This window comes from Thalassophryne amazonica, chromosome 17, assembly GCF_902500255.1.
Source record: "Thalassophryne amazonica chromosome 17, fThaAma1.1, whole genome shotgun sequence".
Lineage (NCBI taxonomy): Eukaryota > Metazoa > Chordata > Actinopteri > Batrachoidiformes > Batrachoididae > Thalassophryne > Thalassophryne amazonica.
In genome coordinates, this window is record NC_047119.1 from 40763625 (window position 1) to 40786761 (window position 23137).

At 41.0% G+C, this 23137-nt stretch overlaps 1 protein-coding gene across 2 annotated transcripts; it reads left to right on the forward strand.

Annotated features, from left to right (window-relative positions):
* The first annotated feature begins 475 nt into the window (after window positions 1–475).
* LOC117528857 lies at window positions 476–17600 on the forward strand. 2 transcript variants are annotated; one of them, XM_034191428.1, is made up of 7 exons: window positions 476–674; window positions 1931–2054; window positions 8078–8398; window positions 9935–10048; window positions 10454–11023; window positions 15550–15666; window positions 15991–17600. In XM_034191428.1, exons 1-7 carry the CDS (start codon window positions 540–542, stop codon window positions 16545–16547), a joined length of 1938 nt encoding a protein of 645 aa, XP_034047319.1. In that variant the 5' UTR covers window positions 476–539; the 3' UTR covers window positions 16548–17600. The 2 variants fall into 2 exon arrangements, with proteins under 2 accessions (XP_034047319.1, XP_034047321.1); XM_034191430.1 differs by having other exon boundaries at window positions 521–674; window positions 1935–2054.
* The last annotated feature ends 5537 nt before the right edge of the window (window positions 17601–23137 follow it).

A 23137-nucleotide genomic window follows, 5' to 3' on the forward strand; every position in this document is an offset into this window, starting at 1 on the left:
ATAATAATAATTACTATGATTATGGAACTTTTATTTGTTTCATTATTTTTATTCTATTTCTACTTTATTATATGTGGGAGATATGCAAGTAAGATTTTCATTATACAAATAAACAGTTTTTTCTGTGTATATGGCAATAAACGTCTATACTACTACAACACTCATTCAAAAATACTACTATTGATATACCACATACTGTTCATGTTGAAAAGTAATTATCCTGTCACTAAATTACTGCAACTAATTACTGCATAATGCTACTACACCAAAGTTCGTGGTTATATTATAAAAAGGAAAACTATGCATACAATTAATTTACGACTGGACTACTACACAAAATAATGTGTTTTGAAAAGCTAATGTAAAATATATTTAATATTTACAAACTAAAGAATGTCATAAAAATAATTTCAAATGTATACTTTCTTGAGTCTGGAGTGTTTGCGTTTGGGAAAGTTTCTTTGAATGAAAGTAGTGAAAGAGCGACTCTTACTGGGCAACACGTGTCATTTGTCCCTGGGAATGGTCCAATCGGCTCGATGGTGACGAGTCACGTGACGTGGGTGTGGCGTGGAGGAAGGAGGGAAGAAGAGCAACATCAAACATGGAGGTTGTTCCCGTGGAGAGAAACTGGACGGAGGACAAAGAAAGGTTGCTCATCGCCTTTTTCTCCAGTGAGTCTAAACGACACAAACCGCCGCTTTTTCCCGCTAGGCTCACGCCAAAGTTGCTCTCTTCAGCAACGTGTCGCCCGACGGTCCAACATCTATGAGCAACCGTTGCTACGGTGGCGACACGGGAGTGAAGAGCAATGGCGACGAGCAACTATTTTAAAACACAAAAACACTGATTTCACGTTTGTAAAATAACTTTATCCCACACGTCTCAAATTACTATTTGTGATTTTAAAATGAATTTTACAAAGTGAAGCGAAAACAACCACATCTGTTTATTATTAACATTTTTTATTTATTTTAATGTTTTAGGACTTTATGTGGAATAAGTTTAAAAAGTCACAGTGAACTTATAGCACTTTGGTTTAAATGAACAAACGGGTAAATTATTCAAAAGTTGATCTGTTTGTTTTTTGGGGGCGGAGGGGGAGGAGTAATGTTAGCTTATGTGGGCGGTCTCACACCTTTGTTTACAAACATTATTGATGTAAACAAACCTTCAGTAGTTTGTGAAACTATAAATCTCGTCATTATCGACTTCTAAATTTAAATTTCTCATTTTAAATCCTTTTTGCTTTTCTATCATCAAAATACGCCGACTTTGGAACATCTTCAATTCTTAAACTGTTGAATACAATTTAAAATATCATCTTTACAAAAAATTAAGAATTTTTAAAAGACATTCTTTTTATTTCATCAATGTATGATTTTTTTAACCTGTTGAATTTAGTTTAAAAATTTTCACATGCACATTTGTTTGTAAAATCATTCAGTTACTTCTTGATCATGTTTATCAAAATAAAGTAAATCAATTTATTCTGGTAGTTAATTATTCAAAATGTAATGTAAAAAGTGAAAATGTGAGGAGTTGTTTTTGTTTCAACATTGTTCACTTCATGACTTCTATGTGCGTGTGTGTTTTGGTTTTGGATTGGTAGACAAATTAACAAACCATTTGAAGATACTGGTATGTTTGTCCCATCCAATACTGATAATTTTTCACTCTTTATAAAAATTATATTTTTTCACAAAGTAAATAACTTTACATGTAAAGAACAGGGTTTTTTCTGTCTTAGTATTGTGGACTGCACCTTTTACACAACAGTGAGCTCCAGTGTACATTCGGATTAACATTAATCCTGGACCACAGTTGGACGCTGTCCAACATAAAGTATGTTTAGAATAAATGTAGACATACTTTTGTGCTGATTAGAGGTTCGGTTATTTTTTTCTTTTTGTTTATTTTGTGTCATTTGTCAGAGCACAGCTGTCTATGGAACCACAAATCTGAGAGTTACAAAAACCGGGAACTACGAACCAGAACTCTAGAGCGTCTGAGGATCCTCCTGTCTGCTCATCCGCCTCCGGTTCCTTTCACAGGTCGAGTTTTGTTCTCTTCAATGAGGATTTGGAAGATAAGAAAGAAAACATGAATTGCAGCCTAGAGGTCACAAAATCAAAAATGAAAGTTATTTCTTAGAAATGCTAAATGTGTTGCAGTTTCTTAGCCTAAATGTTAACGTTTTGTTGCTTTTCTTTGTCCTGTGTCACATAAAACAGGATTCCTAAAATCCTGGTTTTATGGCTTTGATTGGACAAACAACATATTTTGTGTGATGTCATAATGTACTACTGTGATGTCATAATATCACTTTGAATATTGAAAATCCAATCCAACTTTATTTATAGAGCGCTTTAAAAGAACAACAAAGTTGACATTGTGCTTTCCAAATAAGACATTAATAAAATACAACACAAACAAAACAACAACAAAAAATAGTTAAAAAAAAAGTGACTACCACTGACCAGAACATGAACAATTTTGAAATGCCTTAGAGAAAAGATGTTTTTAAGCGAGACTTAAAAACCTGTAATGAAGGAGCCAGCCTAACATCCAAAGGCAACTCATTCCATAGTTTGGGGGGGACTACAGCAAAAGCTCAGTCACCCGGTGTTTCAGTCTTTACTTGGGGACAGCAAGAAGTAACTGGTCAGCCGGTCTGAGAGACCTTCGAGGGGTGTATATATGTAAGAGGTCTGCCAGATACGTGGGAGCCAAGCCACTCCAAACTTTAAAAGTAAACAATAAAATTTTTTAAATTAATTCTAAAATAGACAGGCGATCAGTGTAGAGAGGCAAGAATAGGGGTAATGTGCTCACATGTACGTGTTACTGTCAGGAGAGGAGCAGCAGCATTCTGGACCATTTGTAGATGTGACAACGAAGCCTGGGGATACATTGTCAATTTGTTGACATAAAATTTGATGTGGATATTTGATGCCCCCTATTAGGTGATCGGATCAACGCTAGATCCCCTTCAGAAACAAGTTTTCGTTCCAGTAAAAGCGGCCTATTTGAAAATAACACTGGTTGTACATTAAAATATGAATGTGTGTAATTTGAAAAGTTCAACACAATTAAGATGCACAAACGGGAGAAATCTGGAGTGGAACCTGGAAAAATTGCAACAAGAAATCAATGAAAATGGCACACATGCACAGAGTCAGCGTTCCATTGTATTATATATCTTATATTGTAGACGTGCCAGTTCATGAAGACTGATGTGCATTATTGCCCTGCCTTTCAGTTACCTCTCCGACTTGTGTTGAGAGCATCAGCAGAGACAGACTGACTTCCTGCATTGTAGTTGGGATTCAGTACAGCCTCACATGCGCTGGCCATAATATAATAATTATTCTATTAATTCTAACTAATAATAGAACAATTATATGTATATGTTCGACTCAGACAAGCACGGTAATTTTGTTGATCCATTTACATATTGCAAATTATTCTTGATAATCTGGTTAATCTAGTAAAAAGGTTAGCAAAAGTAATCTGGGTTTTTTCTGCACATTTGTAGACATGTTAGACTTGTGTAGACTGTAGCTTAACACTTATAACTTTTCATTTTTAAAAAATATTATTTTTTTGCATGGTGATAGAAGAACAATAATGATTAGATGGTGCTCAACACAACTGAATGACCTCAATAACTATAAACATGCCATTTTATGCTGTAAAAGACCAATAATATGCTTTGAATTTAGGAAAACCTGTAAAATAAAAAAAGGATAGGTTTCAATGTCAGAATCCTTGGAAAAACACAAAGATGTCATAATGTTGAGACCTAAGCTTCAAAAATATTTTATGTTAATCATGTAATAGGCTCAGTGTCAGCACTGGGCCTAACTCTTGTCAAGACAAACTTAGGGAATACATGGAATTTATGAACGGCAACAAATACGCTGGTGGTTACCCACTTGTCTACTTTATTACATATGATACAGGTTGCTAGTAAAATAGTTGACTTCTGAACCAGGCTGGTACTGCCACTTCTTAAAAAGTGTGTGTTCTTTTTTGGCTGGTGGTTCATTCAATGCAGCAGCATCATCTTGATCTTTGGCTTTAAGATGGAAAAAGCATTTAATTTCTGCTTCTCTAACCAGTGAGCTGGCAGTCACTATGTTTACACACTGCTAGGATGTGAAAGCTGAGCAGTGATAGGTTCAGACGGATCACATGGAGTTCCACTTCTCAGTGGAAATATATTTTATCTCGCATTTATATCTCGCTGTTGTGCAGACTTTTTGAGTTGAACTCTGTGAAATTTGCTTTTGTATAATTTTTAACAAAATTATTGCGTAAACATCATTTAGACCGATTAATGGAATGGAACGCAAAGAAGGATTTTTCATCCGATCGCCTATATTGATTGTATGAAGTCATGTCATTTGCACATTTGGATGATAATGAACTTATTTACTGGTTTCAAGAAAACCAAATTCAAACTGCTTTACAACATATAAAATACAGATTTATTTATTATGTTGAAAACAAGAAGTGGAAAGCGCAGAAATTAGAGCAAATAATCCAACCATGAAATCAGAAAAAAATAAAACCAGTTACTAAGTGACAACAACAACAAAAAGGGGATTTGAGACTTGATTTTAATGATGTATCACTCCAAAATCCTGCACTTATATCTGAACACTCATCAGTCCTCATGAAGTCAAGGCCTTTGGTTTTACAAGAGGAAGCATCTCCTAATTGAACAGCCTGTCAACTTCAGGTAATCTGTTAGTCGTGGGTTTAATAGAACATCTCAGTGATACTGCAGTTGATGATATTACACATTTCATTTTAAAAATGTTTAAAAAAAAAATAACATGAGGGAGTAATAAAATAGCCGAGAAGGCAAAGAACAAATCCAGAGTTTTCAGTGCAGTGAGTGGAACCCTGCATGAACCACTGAAGGCTGAAATTAACCCTCTGTGTCATTAAGCACCTTAAGATCTATGTTGAAACCAGTGGTAGGCACAGTTCCATTAATCCGCTAATTATCGAAGATAATGTTTTCATTATCGGATTAGCTTTTCAGATAACTTTGAAAACCGTCATCGGACTAATTATCTTCCGATAAGTTTTGGTCCGATAATTTTTAGACCACTAACGTATTTTTGCAGACTTGGTAAACAAAGCTGAATAGTTACAAACATCTATGAAATCTAAAATCATTTAAGTACCTACCTGCTAAATGTTTTAGTAGATGCGCTGTTCTATCCTCTGTAAATAGAGGAGAACTGGTACCAAAAGAAACGCTCTATCCTCTGCAGGGAAAGGAGAACTGGTCACAAAAAAGAAAAAAAAGCTCATTTCTTTTGACCCCATACTGATACGTTGGCATTATCACCCAAGTCATCCAGAGGCATACCGTTTTAACTTATGGTTAAAATTTTAACCAAACTAATTTCGGACAAGTTATTTAAATTAATGTCACGTCTGAAGATTTATAAAGTGAAAATATCAGATATATGTTTTAAAGTAATGCACTAATTTTGAAGATTTTATAAGAATAACACATTTTATTTATGAAGCGCCTTACATTTGACAAGCAAATCTCAAGGCGCTACCATAAAAATACAACAAAATAAAACACAGTAGAACGGGAAAGAAAACAATTAAGAAAAAGCTTTTGAGAACAAGCAAGACTTTAAGTGTTTTTTTAAAAGTTTCAGCTGACTGTGGGAGTCTTAGATGGTAGGGAAGAGCATTCCACAGTCGGGGTGCAGCCGTCTGGAAGGCCCTATCTCCCATAGTACAGAGTTTGGCCTTTGAAAGCTGGAGTTGGTAACTATCAGCAGAGTGAAGATGATGTGATGGATTGTAGGGACTGATCAGATCTTTAAGGTACACCAGTGCGCTGCCATAGACACACTGATAGGTCAGGAGACAGATCTTATATTCAATCCTGAACCTAACAGGGAGCCAGTGGAGGGTTTTAAGGATGGGTGTGATGTGCGTGGACTTCCGCACCACCATCAGGATCCTAGCAGCGCAGTTCTAATATACTGGAGTCTCTGCAGGTGCCTGCCAGGTACCCTGATGAGGAGTACATTGCAATAGTCCAGCCTGGAGGAGACAAAAGCATGGACCAATTTCTCAGCATCGGGTAGGGAAAGGGAGGGACAGAGCTTGGCAATGTTCTGGAGGTGAAAGACTGCAGTTTTGCAGAGGTGCTGGATATGGATGTCAAATGACAGGTGGGGATCAAACTGTACCCCAAGGTTAGTGACAGTGGAATGTATGGAAATGTTGTGGCCAAATGAAAAGCAGTACGAGGAAAGGACCGAAGTTGGTGAGGGGTCCCAATGAGCAGACCTTCGGTTTTGTTCCTGTTAAGCTGAAAAAAAATTGTCATTCATCTACGCCCCCCGTCTCCTCCAGGCAGGCCGTAAGAGCAGTTATTGAAAGTGAGGGTGATGTAGTGTCCAACCTGATCTGAGGTTTTAGTGTGGACGTGCTGTGCCCAGGTGCATTATGGGTACCTCATTACATTCACGACAGAAGAAATGCATTTGAGAGGCTCTGATCAGGCTCCACATGGACAACAGCATTAAAATCTTTGTATATTGTGCCTAAAACTCTCATGAATATATTCTCTGGGTTTATAGATGTTGTTATTGTGTTTTATGTAAAAATGCCAGAAGCAGCTCAGGTTGCTCCTCCATTATTTTCAATTGGAATCATAGCAATCAATTCCTGTTTGCTGTTAGAGTCCTGCTTATGTCAAACACTGTCTCGTCTTTGTTCCAGAGTAATATATATAAGATGTCTGAAATTCAGTTTGCGTTTATTAAATTCCACGCATCTTAAACGTAGCAGACAGGGATTATCTGGAATTTTGTTTTGGCAAGTTTTCACAGTCTCTACTGCCATCTACTGGCCAGTAGTGTTCGTGGCAGTATTTGCCCTAGTACTGAGCATCCAGTAGTTGGCAGTGTTCTATTTATTTTGACACCGGTTATATCAGACGGTTATCTAATTACAACTTGGCTTTTTTTTTTTTTTACAAATAACAAAATGGCATATTTTACAAAAGCACATTTATCTGTAAACAACAACACATGACACACGTGTTGGTTTACATAGAATGAATGAGTCAACCAATCAGTGTTAGCGGAGGCACATTTTACCCATAATCTTTTGCCATCTGTCTGTGTTTGTTACAAAAGTTCAGAATTAGGGCATTATTATTATTTTAACTTTGTACCAATGCCAGAATTGACATTAATGGAGTTATTCTTTCAGTATTAATTTTATTTATAAACCAAACCATAAGTCAGCACTGCTTTTTCCAAGACCTCCGCCTCACGGCAGCGCTGTTATTGAGTAGAGAGTTGAGCTTCACTGTTTCTCTCAACTGCTTCACTGCTGGAAGTTATGTAGTAAATAGGAGCTTCCAGCAGTCGGCAAGGCGCTCAAAGACAGAAGTGCTGACTCATTGTTTGGGTCGCCTTTGATGCTACCAGAAGCGATTGTGGTGTTAAAACTCCAAATCAGCTTGTTAGTAGTTGCAAGTGTACCAGAGACAATACTGGAAGTTATCGGTTATCTGTAGCTTCCGATACATTTTTGGGTGGTTTATAGATAACTTTTCAGTTAGCTCATTATCTGTTATCGAAGCAAATTTTTTGGTTAGCTGTGCCCACCACTGGTTGAAACCACCAACAATCAAAACCTTTTTGAGATATCCTAGCAGGTCCAAAATTTATTCACTAAATTCTTTTTGAACAGGGGTCACCAGCTCTGCTCCTGGGGGTCAGCTGACCTGTATGTTTCATGTGATTAGTAAAATCCAGTGTTTTTCCTGGCTATTGATTGACTGAGAACACCTGACTTATTTAATTGGCAGTGGGTGGAGCAGGGAGAGTTGGAAACCATGAAGGACAGATGATGATCAGTAGCAGGATCAGTGATCAATAAACTTACAATATGGTTCTGGGTGGTCTGTATAACACAACAAGCCCAAAACAAACAAACAAAAAAAAACAACAATGGTTGATCAGTCTGAAAATGCCCTTTGACCTTTGCATGGTTTTGTGTGGTTTTGCCTCTGCAGTGGACAACATTAAGAGCAAGTTCAAGAACCTTCGTACCACCTTCCAGCGTCAACACAAACTGGTGAAGGCGAGCGAGACGTGCAGCCCTGACCGCGTCTTCATGCCGCAGTGGAAACATTACCAGCAGCTGATGTTCCTGCAAGGCTCCTTGGACCAGGAGGACGCCACGGACGACCTGCCGCCGCGTCCACCATCTCCACTGACTGTCCAAAAGGAGGAGAAGCAGCTTATCCCAATCGTCTCCTCCCCCTTATCCTCCAATATGATTAAATGTTACTGGACGGAGGAGCGAGAGCACATGCTCATATTCTTCTATTCTGGTAAGAACAATAACAAACTGTTTTATTTTATTAAATTAAAAATGTAGACAGTGACAGAAAGTGTGACACAAAACAAAAAGTTCAAGCCTGTTTTCTGTTTTGTTTTTTAGATATATTTTTTGGTGGGCGGCACAGTGGATTAGTGGTTTACACTGTTGACAACAAGAAGGTCCCAGGTTTTCTTCCCACCTGGTCCTTTCTGTATGGTGTTTGCGTGGTCTCCCCGTGTTTACTTGGGTTCCCTCCGGGTGCTCCGGTTTCCTACCACATCTAAAGACATGCAAGTTTGGTGAACTGGTGACCCTAAATTGACTGTAGGTGTGAGTGTGTTTGTTTATTCATATCTGGCCCTGTTACAGACTGGCATCCTGTCCAATGTGAACCCCACCTCTCACCCTATGAATGCTGGGATAGGCTCCAGCCCCCCACCCCCTGTGACCCTTAAGTGGAGTGAGTGAGTATAGAAAATGAATGAATATTTTTTTTTTTTGCCATTTTTCAGCCCTCATTACAGGACAGTGAGAGAGACAAAGACATACTGCAACATTTGGTATGATCCTTAAACCCTCAGCCACAGGCGTCACAAATAAAAATATCATAAAAATATTAATGAATACCCAGTCACACATGTAAATCAGTGTGCCATTGTCACATTGATGGTGGGTACTGTCAGTCACGCGGTTCCATCAGTGTGGCATTGTCACGTTGATGGTGAGTACTGTCAGTCACGCGGTCCATCAGTGTGGCGACACAGTGATGGATACCGTTAGTCACACGGTTTCATCAGTGTAGCGTTGTCACGGTGATGGGTACTGTCAGTCACACGGTTTCATCAGTGTGGTGTTGTCACCGTAATGGTGGATACTGTCAGTCACACAGCTCCATCAGTGTGGCGTTGTGATGGCGGGTACTGTCAGTCACACGGTTTCATCAGTGTGGTGTTGTCACCGTAATGGTGGATACTGTCAGGCACACAGCTCCATCAGTGTGGCGTTGTGATGGTGGGTACTGTCAGTCACATGGTATCATCAGTGTGGTGTTGTCACAGTGATGGTGGATACTGTCAGTCACACAGCTCCATCAGTGTGGCGTTGTTACGTTGATGGTGGGTACTGTCAGTCATGCGGTTCCATCAGTGGTGTATTGTCACGTTGATGGTGGGTACTGTCAGTCACGCGGTTCCATCAGTGTGGTGTTGTCACGGTGATGGTGGGTACTGTCAGTCACGCGGTTCCATCAGTGTGGCGTTGTCACGGTGATGGTGGGTATTGTCAGTCACGCGGTTCCATCAGTGTGGCGTTGTCACGGTGATGGTGGGTACTGTCAGTCACACGGTTCCATCAGTGGTGTGTTGTCACGGTGATGGTGGGTACTGTCAGTCACATGGTATCATCAGTGTGGTGTTGTCATGGTTATGGTGGGTACTGTCAGTCACACAGCTCCATCAGTGTGGCGTTGTCACGGTGATGGTGGGTACTGTCAGTCACGCAGCGCCATCAGTGTGGCGTTGTCACGGTGATGCTTTGTGTTGTGCAGAACACAGCTGTCTGTGGAACAAGAAATCTGAAAACTACAACAACCGTCAGCTCCGAGTGCAGCTGCTTGAGCGTCTGAGGCACCACCTGTCTGACCAATCAGTGAGCTTCTCAGGTACAGCATGACACTGTTTATATTTCTGAATGATTGATGGAATTGTTCATGTATTCATCCCCCACGTGTCAGAAGAAAATGATGATTTTGGTGTAAATTAATCAAACTTTGGCGGTAACTGAAAAAAGATGATGATGATTTTGGTGTAAATTAATCAAACTTTGGCAGTAGCTGAAAAAAGATGATGATGATTTTGGTGTAAATTAGTCAAACTTTGCCAGTAACTGAAAAAAAAGATGATGATTATGGTGTAAGTTACTCAAACTTGGGCAGTAACTATCATGAGTACTTTTTATGTCTCATTCTCTCTCTTTTTTTTCTTTCCTAAAGCCTTACCAGCTCCTACGTAGGTCTGAAGGGTCCAGTGTTTCGTTGTTTTCTAACTCTGAGCTGCTCTTCTTATAGTGGAAGATGTAAAGTGCAAATTCAAAAACTTTCGGACCATATTTAACCGGGAGTACAAGGCGGTGCAAGAGAGCAAGGTGTCTGACAAACCTTACGTGTCTAAGTGGAAGCACTACCAACAGCTGCTCTTCCTCTGTGAGTGCTGCGATGAGGATGAGACTTCGGATGATCTCTGCATTATGACTCCAAAAGAGGAAACTCATCCTGATCCTGGAACTCAAACAGTGTGTTCCACTGTCCGTGGCTTCTTCTCTAGTTCTACCCAGAGTGGCAGTAACGCGTTCAGCACGTCTGGTCACAGTGATGCTCAAAAAAACTCCCCATCGCCATACCTCATCTTCCTGTCAGCGTCTCCAGACAGTCTCAAACCTAGCAGCCAAAGAACCCGTTCCACCACCACCGCGTCTCCATCCGGATCAGTACTGCCAGATACCAAACCAGTGTCTCCAAGCCCCGCCCCTCTCATGGTCTCCACATCCAGTTCAGTTAAGACTGACGTCAGACTGAGCGCAGAGCCACACTGCCACTGGACTGAAGACAAAGTTCATCAGCTCATCACCTTTTTCTCCGGTAGGTTGTGATTCAGACCTTCTTCAGCTGTCGATCAATCAATCTTGCAACGAATAGACATAAAAATGCTCCTGATCAGTTCAACGGACTAATCAATACACAAGAATCAGCATAAGGATTGTGACTGAGTGATTGGTTTCCCCATCAAAATATAAATGATTGTGAATTTTTTAATCATGAGACCTGAGATTTGAATTATGGTGGTTGGGGGGGATTTCCTGTGACTTCTGAGTGTCCAGTCTTGCAGCATGGAATCAGATCCAAATTGGATACGCCCATAAATTGTCTGTCGTGTCACTCGCTCTGCTTCTCACTGCCACAGCTGCTTCTGTCCTTCCTCCAGTCAGTTTTCACTCCAGTAAAACCACTCACTGCTCGCTGAAAAAAGAAAAAAATGTTCACCATCAGGTGTGTTTACAGGGACATGATGTCAGGGGACAGCCATGTTTAGGCTCAACCAGCCATTGGGCGGGGCACACACACCTGCATCCATAACCTGGCACTCGTCATCTGACAGCATCACAAAGATTATAATCCAGATCAGTCACAGCTTCATGTGTGTGAACTGCAAAGCGACACCAACCACAGTCATGTGACTGTTTCTGTGTGTGTCTCTGCATTATGGCCCAGTCACACGGCACTTAACGAAGGGTGACGAAACCCTGACGAAACAAGAAACCTGGACTTACGTTGACTTTTGTTGGCATCGTTTAAACCTTTGCGCAGCTTCATTCCTGCAGCTGGAGCTTCGTCAGGATTTTTAAACTTGAAAAATTTGAACGAAGGGCAATGAAAACCTCAATTCGTCTGTGTTTCGTTTTGCTGTCGTTCTTGAATCATTTGGTTAGTTTTTGTCACGTAATTGTTTAATTTGACTTTGTTGGAGCAGCTGAATGAATGAACAGTGCAGACGCCGGTGTGTGAGCTCTGCTTCTGCTGCTGCGTTCGTGTACCGTCGGAAATTACAGAGCCAACTCAGCCTGCTTGCTTGGATTTTTTTTTTATCTGGGTGGGGAGTCAGGTTCAGCGGGTTCAGGCACCTTATATAGGGAGAATTAATCTTTTTTGTAAATACAATTAATTATTTTGCCACAAGCAACTGTTGAATTTGAAACAACAAAAAAGTTGTGTATTTTCCGACGGTACCTGAACACAGCAGTAGCGAGAGCAGCGGCTCCTGTGTGCGCTTATTTTTTATTAAATATAACGATATGAGTGTAAGAATGACAATCCAGCCCTTATGTACATGTGGCAACAGGTAGATAATTTAAAAAATTATATAAAGAGCTGTTCTGGAAGGCAGAATTCACATTGTGGATCAGCTGCAGCTGGTGCAATAACCGCACATGTGAGTCAATGCGCACGTTCACACGCACTGATCAGTTTGCTGCTCTGATATATTCAATCATCTTTACGCTTATATTTATTCCCTGTTTTGACAGTTTTCTGTTATAAATCAATATATATGGCTTAGTAACGTACACTCAACAAAAATATAAACGCAACACTTTTGGTTTTGCTCCCATTTTGTATGAGATGAACTGAAAGATCTAAAACTTTTTCCACATACACAATATCACCATTTCCCATAAATATTGTTCACAAACCAGTCTAAATCTGTGATAGTGAGCACTTCTCCTTTGCTGAGATAATCCATCCCACCTCACAGGGTGCCATATCAAGATGCTGATTAGACACCATGATTAGTGCACAGGTGTGCCTTAGACTGCCCACAATAAAAGGCCACTCTGAAAGGTGCAGTTTTATCACACAGCACAATGCCACAGATGTCGCAAGATTTGAGGGAGCGTGCAATTGGCATGCTGACAGCAGGAATGTCAACCAGAGCTGTTGCTCGTGTATTGAATGTTCATTTCTCTGCCATAAGCTGTCTCCAAAGGCGTTTCAGAGAATTTGGCAGTACATCCAACCAGCCTCACAACCGCAGTCCACGTGTAACCACACCAACCCAGGACCTCCACATCCAGCATGTTCACCTCCAAGATCGTCTGAGACCAGCCACTCGGACAGCTGCTGAAACAATCGGTTTGCATAACCAAAGAATTTCTGCACAAACTGTCAGAAACCGTCTCAGGGAAGCTCATCTGCATGCTCGTTGTCCTCATCGGGGTCTCGACCTGACTCCAGTTCATCGTCGTAACCGACTTGAGTGGGCAAATGCTCACATTCGCTGGCGTTTGGCACGTTGGAGAGGTGTTCTCTTCACGGATGAATCCCGGTTCACGCTGTTCAGGGCAGATGGCAGACAGCGTGTGTGGCGTCGTGGTTTTCTGATGTCAATGTTGTGGATCGAGTGGCCCATGGTGGCGGTGGGGTTATGGTATGGGCAGGCGTCTGTTATGGACGAAGAACACAGGTGCATTTTATTGATGGCATTTTGAATGCACAGAGATACCGTGACCAGATCCTGAGGCCCATTGTTGTGCCATACATCAAAGAACATCACCTCATGTTGCAGCAGGATAATGCACGGCCCCATGTTGCAAGGATCTGTACACAATTCTTGGAAGCTGAAAATGTCCCAGTTCTTGCATGGCCGGCATACTCACCGGACATGTCACCCATTGAGCATGTTTGGGATGCTCTGGACCAGCGTATACGACAGCGTGTACCAGTTCCTGCCAATATCCAGCAACTTCGCACAGCCATTGAAGAGGAGTGGACCAACATTCCACAGGCCACAATTGACAACCTGATCAACTCTATGCAAAGGAGATGTGTTGCACTGCATGAGGCAAATGGTGGTCACACCAGATACTGACTGTGCAGAAATTCTTTGGTTATGCAAACCGATTGTTTCAGCAGCTGTCCGAGTGGCTGGTCTCAGACGATCTTGGAGGTGAACATGCTGGATGTGGAGGTCCTGGGCTGGTGTGGTTACACGTGGTCTGCGGTTGTGAGGCTGGTTGGATGTACTGCCAAATTCTCTGAAACGACTTTGGAGACGGCTTATGGTAGAGACATGAACATTCAATACACGAGCAACAGCTCTGGTTGACATTCCTGCTGTCAGCATGCCAATTGCACGCTCCCTCAAATCTTGCGACATCTGTGGCATTGTGCTGTGTGACAAAACTGCACCTTTCAGAGTGGCCTTTTATTGTGGGCAGTCTAAGGCACACCTGTGCACTAATCATGGTGTCTAATCAGCATCTTGGTATGGCACACCTGTGAGGTGGGATGGATTATCTCAGCAAAGGAGAAGTGCTCACTATCACAGATTTCGACTGGTTTGTGAACAATATTTGAGAGAAATGGTGATATTGTGTATGTGGAAAAAGTTTTCGATCTTTGAGTTCATCTCATACAAATGGGAGCAAAACCAAAAGTGTTGCGTTTATATTTTTGTTGAGTGTAGAATAGAATTTAAAATTCTTCTTCTTACTTATAAGGTTTTGAATAATCAGGTCCCATCTTATCTTAGGGACCTCGTAGTACCATATCACCCCAATAGAGCGCTTCGCTCTCAGACTGCAGGCTTACTTGTAGTTCCTAGGGTTTGTAAGAGTAGAATGGGAGGCAGAGCCTTCAGCTTTCAGGCTCCTCTCCTGTGGAACCAGCTCCCAATTCAGATCAGGGAGACAGACACCCTCTCTACTTTTAAGATTAGGCTTAAAACTTTCCTTTTTGCTAAAGCTTATAGTTAGGGCTGGATCAGGTGACCCTGAACCATCCCTTAGTTATGCTGCTATAGACGTAGACTGCTGGGGGGTTCCCATGATGCACTGTTTCTTTCTCTTTTTGCTCTGTATGCACCACTCTGCATTTAATCATTAGTGATCGATCTTTGCTCCCCACCACAGCATGTCTTTTTCCTGGTTCTCTCCCTCAGCCCCAACCAGTCCCAGCAGAAGACTGCCCCTCCCTGAGCCTGGTTCTGCTGGAGGTTTCTTCCTGTTAAAAGGGAGTTTTTCCTTCCCACTGTAGCCAAGTGCTTGCTCACAGGGGGTCGTTTTGACCGTTGGGGTTTTACATAATTATTGTATGGCCTTGCCTTACAATATAAAGCGCCTTGGGGCAACTGTTTGTTGTGATTTGGCGCTATATAAAAAAATTGATTGATTGATTGATTGACTCAGGCGCTGTGAGCTCCGTCCCAGCGCAGAGTCCTGGAACGCACAGATGCAGACACACACTGCTGCAGCTGTGGCTCCAGGTGCGTTTCACTTAAAGCGTCGAGATCATTAGCTTCGGTCTTTTTTTAAGTTCCTCTTTCGTCCCTTTTGTGCTCTTGCTTCGCAGGCTATTCAGTGATAAAGCTCTTTCGTCCATCTTTTCTCAACGAATTGTGACTTATTTTACTTTTTCCCTTCGTTCAGGAATCGTTGTGTGACTGGGCCATTACAATAACAACCATTGTGGATTGTCACACAGACACACAGATAGGATCTGATCACGTCCTTTGTCATATGACAAAATCAGATATACAGTAAATGTGGGTTGAACTTATGGTCTAAACAGTACGTTTTGTCTTTTAAGGTTTTGTGTCCTTTATCTGTTCATAGATCACAGCTGCCTGTGGAACCACCGGTTGGACAGCTACAGAAACCGTTTGCTGAGACAAAGACTGTTGGAGTCTCTGAGTGTCCTGCTGTCTGAGAACGAGCCCATACCTTTCACAGGTAACTGATAATCACACTACAGCTGACCACGTCCACTTTAGTTTTACCAGCATTCTGTGTTTTGAAGAACAGGACCTGGACTTGGACCTTCAGCTGAAGCTGACATTGTTCCACTGGAGAGTTCCTTCATACTTTTCCTTGTAGCTTTTCGTGGTGACATTTGTTCTTTGTTTTATGTTCTGACACGTAAATAAACGTCACTGTAATTGGACCATTAGGCAAAAGTGTTTCACTATGACGACTCCAAACCAGATGACAGCAGAGACTTCAGGAAACCAAATCATTCCCAAAGCTAAAAACAAGTTCTTGTTCTTCATTTTTCAGTCGACGACATAAAGACAAAGTTCAGGAACCTGCGCACCATCTTCCAACGCGAACACAAGTCGGTCAGCGCAAACAAGACCTGCGGCTCAGAGGATTTCTACCTTCCAAAGTGGAAACACTATCGTGACATGATGTTCCTGTGCGACTCATGCGATGAAGATGACTGCGCAGAGGACCTCAACTTCCACGAATCCCAGGAGTCCAGCCTCGTGTGTCTGAGCAGAAGACAAGCTCGGCCCTCACAGCAGTACCAAACTAACGGGACCAAGGTCAGCTTGGACCCTCTGACCTCCCCAACTCCTCACGACCCTCAGCATGCTGCCTCCTCCTCCTCGCCATCCACATCAGGACACCAGCCAGTGAACCTCCAGGCACCGACCTCCACCACCGAGTTCCCAAACCTCAAGAGGACTTTTGACCACATGCAGATGATGTCGCCTCATGCTGGCTTCATAAAGTATGTGGAGGAGTGCCTGAACGAGACTCCGCCAGACAGAGTGAAGAAGCTGAAGAAGAAGATCATTGAGACCATCCACAGCATGTCGGAGGACTTTTAGCGCAACGGCTGCATGTTGTGTTCACAGGCCTTAAACTGGTTTCTCTGAATGAAGGGCCATGCTAATGTTAGCATGTTTCTACCCTGAGCATTCAAGAGCGCTGAGTCATGGTTTCATGCTAATGTTAGCTTTTGCATGTTTAATGTTATGTTTTATCTGTTTACAGAGTGCTACCCTTTGAGACTTTAGCACAGCTTTATTTTTCAAACACTAAGAAGTATTCTGGTTTGTCATCAGAATGTTTTTAAAACTGACTAACACACTGTCCTTCCGCCATGTTTAATTTGTATTGTTGCATTTGACCTTTTAAGGGCACCAAAGGTCATCTGTCAAGTGGGAAGCTGACATTTGCATTCATATTAGCGTTTAAAGTTACCCACGGGTCCGTCTTTAATCTGCTGATGTAAACATCCATGAGAAACACTGAGACAAAACTGTGACTTTTGATTTTGAAATAACTTTACTCTCCCTTTCCTTCAGATCAAAACTCTTGATTTATTTATTATTTTGTTCAAACTCACAGACACACAGGACCGATAACGATCACCCCCACGTGCACGACCTCTGTACATGTGTGATTGTTCTGAAAAAACAATTCTCCATGTGGGAGTTGTTTAGGTTCCTGGGTTCAGCTTTGGTTGTTGGAGGCTTTGTAATTGTCAGCAGACTCTTCTGAACCAAACTGAGTCATGATGATTCTGAGCCTTTAAACGTTGTTTAAAATGCGGAGTGTTTGTGCAGACGTCTGAACTCTGACCTTCAGTGGGGCAGAGTGGGGTGGCTAGACGTAGACAGAAATGTGTGGAAATGAATCTTTGTTGTGTTTAACATCTTTGGGAAATTTACTTTTTTATTTAACAGAATTATTATTATTGTTATTGTTTCTTCACACTTTTTAAGTTTTTAAAACAACATTGCTTAAATTTCTTTTGTCATTATTTAATGCAGTTGCATTTACATACAGTTACCATATGAAGCTTTCCTTAAAACACTATGCATGTATATATTACAACTTAAAATTCTTTTTTATTAAATAGAAGTCTTTAAACACTGCGGATGATGATCCATTTTTTACCACCAGCTTTGATGACAAAAATCTATGAAACCATTGACTCTATGTTTATTTAAATTTAGGATCATTCTGCTGCTTGTCACCACACACATGTGCCTTCAGCACATCACTTACAGAAAGTGTCCAGAGTTATAAACATGACCTCAGGGTTAAAGCCTTTAACATGCCCCCAGTCAATCCTGTTTAAGTAAAGAATTTCTCTGGTTAGATTCCTGTTTGTTTTTCTTTCTACTAAATGTGTTAAACATGTTAAAGAAAAACTCTGAAATCCTCATCGTGTGTGTATTATTTTCACAGTGCAGAAAATAAAAAAATTAAATGAGATTACTGCACTTGAGCAGAAACACTTGCCTAATATTTCTTTAAAAAAAAAAAAAAAAGCTCTGTGTCATCTGAACATAGGCTGATCTCTGGTCTTTGTGAACCCCTGGTGACCTTTGACCCTTGTTAGCTGATACGTAGCGCTGCCATCAAACCACATTCCTGTGGCGACACACACCCAGGACACGTCTTTGAGAGTGGCTCAGTGTCTCTGTCAAGTTCACATGACCAGACCATTTACGCCGTATCCAGTAAGGTTTTTAAGGTGCAGCACGGTGACACATCAAGCAGTCTGAAATACTTGTATTCAGAGCAAAAATGCAGTGACACTTATCAGAGTGCAGAGGCACAAAACACGCTTTTACCTCTGGATGTCTGCGCTCAGGAAGCCACGACTTTTCACCAATGTGCACAAAATTCAGATTTTTGTTTATTTGCCATAACTCCACAAAGTAATCAGACATGTAATTTACTTCGCCAAGAGAGGGCGGCAGTGTTTTAATCCTGACAATAGAGGCATATTGGGGATTTATTTTTTCAATGTTTCTGTGAAGGCTCTCAGTTGTCCAGGTGGTTTCCATAGTACAGAAGCTTGAATCTTCGACTGGACGGGGTTGCTTGACGCAAGGACGTTTGGCTTCTAATCGCAGAAGCTTCTTCAGCTAAAATTCTTGCTCTGGTAGTCTGAATACTGTCTTGACTCTTGTAGAGAAGAATAACAGAAGCCACAATAGCTGGAGTTTTAAAACTCCAGCTATTGTGGCTTCTGGAGTTTTAAAACTCCAGCTTTGTGGCTTCTGTTATTCTCAACAAGAGTCAAGACAGAAGTCAGACTACCAGAGCAAGAATTTTAGCTGAGGAAGCTTCTGCGATTTGAAGCGAAATGTCCTCTCGTCAAGCAACCAGGTCCAGTTGAAGATTCAAGCTTCTCTACTTATTTTTTCAGGTTTTTTAGCAAATTGTATTTAAAATGAGCAATATATGCAAGGTCCTGCTTCTACTTTTTTTGTTGTTTTTTGCTATTCCTCTAAGATTCACAGCAGCTCAAAAAAAGGCAAGTTGCTGTTGAGTAAATAAAATACAAGTTAAAGACGTCACACCTGCGGTGTGATTGGCTAAAGGAACATTATTGACAGACTTTCACCTGTCCATTGTGTGCATCTGCACATTAAAACTTTAAATCCGCTGACATCTGTCAAATAATAAATGATTTTCTTTTAACTGCAAAGTCACAGTTTAGCTCATTTGCTTACCTAAAATTATACTTTTTTTTTTTAAATACAATACACTCAAAAACTTCTTCACTCCCAATTGTCCAGGTGTGTTCCTGGTGGAAAAATATCGACCGCCGGTTGAAGTGCAGTCTGACCGCAATCTGACTGCATTCTATATATTTGTACAGCATGAAAACAGCATTTGAAGCATTCTGATCTCGTTCGATGGGCAGTTCGAAATGATCTGCCGCGTGGAATCCTGGCCAAATGTCTCGACTGCCTGAATGCACTACGAGTTCACCTTGAGTGCTGTTGGAATATACGAGTATTTCTTCGACCCGCAATCAACCTCGCTTGTACGGCATTTTAAGTACATTCGTCATATTCCTCCGTTTGCAGGGGTGGTGGCCAAGTGGTTGGTTTCAGTGCAGAAGGTTCCACATTTCTCCATGTAATGTGGAGTTGCGTCAGGAAGAGCATCTGGCGTAAAACCTGTGCCAATTCAACATGCAGATCCATGCTTGGATTTGCTGTGGCGACCCCGAGTGCAAACAAGGGAGCAGCCGAAGGGACTTACGTCATATTCCTCCGTTCAGAGGCTTATGCGCACGGATCATTCAGGGTAGGTCAAAGTGCAGTCCGAGTATTCGGAGGGCTGTCATCCGCAATTCTTATTCCCTCCCAGATGTGGCACAACTTTTGCTTCTTTTTTTTTATTTTTATTTTTTTAACATTCCACCTGATTCGGCTTGATTTGTGTTCATTCTTGCTAAGGCTAAGTGTAACGGGGCTTTTGGTAAATTCAAGCTGACATCAATCCACTGAGTCTGCAGCAGCTAGAAAACATACATGGCAGACATATCAATGGTTTTTCCACTTAAACCACTTCCATCAAATCCACCAATACAGTAGTTTTGTCCACAATGTGCAGAAAAATCTCTACTGACATTTGACGTGTAATTTAGTAAAGATGTATACAGTTGTATGTAAAGGTTTGGGCACCCCTGATAATTTCCATGATTTCTCTCTATAAATCATTGGTTGTCTGGATCAGCAGTTTCAGCTAAATATATCATATAGCAGACAAACTGATATTTGAGAAGTGAAATTAAGTTTATAGGATTTACAGAAAGTGTGCAATAATTCTTTAAACAAAATTAGGCAGGTGCATAAATCTGGGCACCCCAACAGAAAAAATACATCAATATTTAGTACATCCTCCTTTTGTAGAAATAACGTCTAAATGCTTCCTATAGCTTCCAGTAAGAATCTTGAGTCCTGTTGAAGGTACTTTGGACCATTCTTCTTTACAGAACATCTGAGGTTTGTTGGTTTCTGAGCATGGACAGCCCGCTCAAAATCACACCACAGATTTTCAATAATATTCAGGTCTGGGGACTGAGATGGCCATTCCAGAACGTTGTACTTGTTCCTCTGCATGAAAGCCTTAGTACATTTTGAGTAGTGTTTAGGGTCTTGTCTTGTTGAAAGATCCAGCCCCGGTGCAACTTCAACTTTGTCACTGATTCATGAACATTGTTCTCAAGAATCTGCTGATATTGACTGGAATCCATGTGACCCTCAACTTTAACAAGATTCCCAGTACCTCCACTGGCCACACAGCCTCACAGCATGATGGAACCACCTACAAATTTTACTGTAGGTAGCAAGTGTTTTTCTTGGAATGCTGTGTTCTTTTTCAGCCATGCATACCGCCCCTTGTTATGTCCAAATAACTATTTTAGTTTCATCAGTCCACAGCACCTTATTCCAAAATGAAGCTGTCTTGTCCAAATGTGCTGTAGCATACCTCAAGCAAGTTGAACGATGCACAGAGACACTATCTGCAGCAAGGTCATGTAGGTCCTTGGAGCATGTCTGTGGGTTGACTATGGCTGTTCTCACCATCCCTCGCTTCAACTTATCTGAAATTTTTCTTGGCCTGCCACTTCGGGCCTTAACTAGTACTGTGCCTGTGGTCTTCCATTTCACTATGTTACTCACTGTGGAAACTGACAGCTGAAATCTCTGAGATAGCTTTTTGTATCCTTCCCCTAAACCATGATTTTGAACAATCTTTGTTTTCAGGTCATTTGAGAGTTGTTTAGAGGCTCCCATGCTGGCACTCATTGGAAGAGATGCAAAGAGGGGAAATATTTGCAAATGGCCACCTTAAATACTCTTTCTCATGATTGGATTCACCTGTGTGAGGAGGTCAAGGGTCAGTGAGCTTACCAAACCAATTTTTCGTTCCAATAATTAGTGTTAAATGTATTCAAATCAATAAAATGACAAGGGTGCCCAAATTTATGCACCTGCCCAATTTTGTTTAAATAATTATTGCACACTTTCTGTCTGCTATATGATATATTTAACTGAAATTTCTGATCCAGACAACCAATGATTTATAAAGGAAAATCATGAAAATTATTAGGGGTGCCCAAACTTTTGCATACGACTATATCTTATTTCTGTCTGTCTCAACTGTCTCATGTCTCTCAATCTCTCTCTTTTGCTCTTTGTCTCAATGTCTCATGTTTCTCATGTCTCTCACTCCCTCTCTCATGTCTGTTGTTTTTCTTTCATGCTTCATGTTTGTCACTCTTGTCTCATGTCTCTCAATTCTCCAAGTCTCTCTTGCACTCTCATGTCTGATGTTTCTCACTTTCTCCTGTTTGTTTCATATTTCATATTTCTCACTCTCGTGTCTTGCTCACTCTCGTCTCTCATCTTTCATGTCTCATATTTCTCATTGTCTCGCTCATGTTTCATGTTTCTCATTCTCTCATATGTCTTGCTCATGCTCATGTCTCTCATCTCTTTCGTGTCACATTTATTGTCTCATTTCTCATATTTCATGTTTCTCATTCTCTCATGTCTCTTGTTCTCTCTTGTCTTATCTCTTTCATATATTTCTCATTCTCTCATGTCTCTTGCTCACTCTCATGTCTTTTATCTTTCATATTTCATGTTTGTTATTGTCTTATGTCTCTTGCTCACTCTCTTGTCTGTCCCTTCCTTGCTCCATCATTTTACCTTCTCACCCCTCTCTGCCCCCCCCCCCCTTCCCCCTGCCCCCATCTCTCTATTTCTTTGGCTCTCTTCGCTCACATTAGATACAAATGAACGCAACAAGCAGTCAGTGTTTTCACTTGATGTGCATCCTGGAGTATGGTTACTTTTCCTTAACATGCACATTGTTTAATGATAGATTTGACCCAGTCTTGATGACTTTTTTCTTGTGCATAACCACTTAATGGAACCAAAATTTACTTGATTTGTTTCAGTCCAATGCGTTTCACAGTGATGATCCTGTATTGTTAGTTAGCATGCTAACATACTCATAATATGTCTTGTAAATCAATTCAGAGGTGTTATCTGGATACAAAAATAGCATTTTTAGTTTCAGAAGTTTATTTCTCAGTAACTTTTCCAAACCTTTGACAAAAAAACTTACAAAATACTCAGATTATACAGAACTACAGCTGTCATTTCGTCATCTTGGATGATTTTGTTTGAGCTAACAAAATACGTCACTCTGCTTTTTTGCTCGGACAATCACTGTGTGGAGTTGTTCAGCATTTGTATAAAATAGACATCTATTTTGGCTCTGCCGAGCTGGCGGCATAGCACCTGTTGTCTCTGAAAAACACCCACTCTGATCAAAAACGAATGGCAGCTTGTCGCTTTGCCGCTGCTGCATGTAGCTAATGTGACCGTCGGGTAAATTTCAATTTTCAATTTCAGAACTTTATTTAACTTTATTATTAAGACAAGACAGTGTTTATATAACCAAAACATGATTATATAAATAACAACTTGAATGTTTTCTAACATCAGAACCATTAAAATCAGAACTTACTGATAAATTATTTACAGGAAACTGCCCACCCAACTCTCTCTCCCTCTCTCTCTCTCTCTCTCTCTCTCTCTCTCCTCCCTCTCTCTCTCTCTCTCTCCCCCCTCCTCCCTCTCTCTCTCCT

Coding starts and splice junctions, on each gene's coding strand:
- LOC117528857 (XM_034191428.1), top strand. CDS start 540: ATGGTGACGAGTCACGTGACGTGGGTGTGGCGTGGAGGAAGGAGGGAA. Junction 675..1,930: donor GCTCATCGCCTTTTTCTCCA/GTGAGTCTAAAC, acceptor TTGTGTCATTTG/TCAGAGCACAGCTGTCTATG. Junction 15,667..15,990: donor CGAGCCCATACCTTTCACAG/GTAACTGATAAT, acceptor TTCATTTTTCAG/TCGACGACATAAAGACAAAG.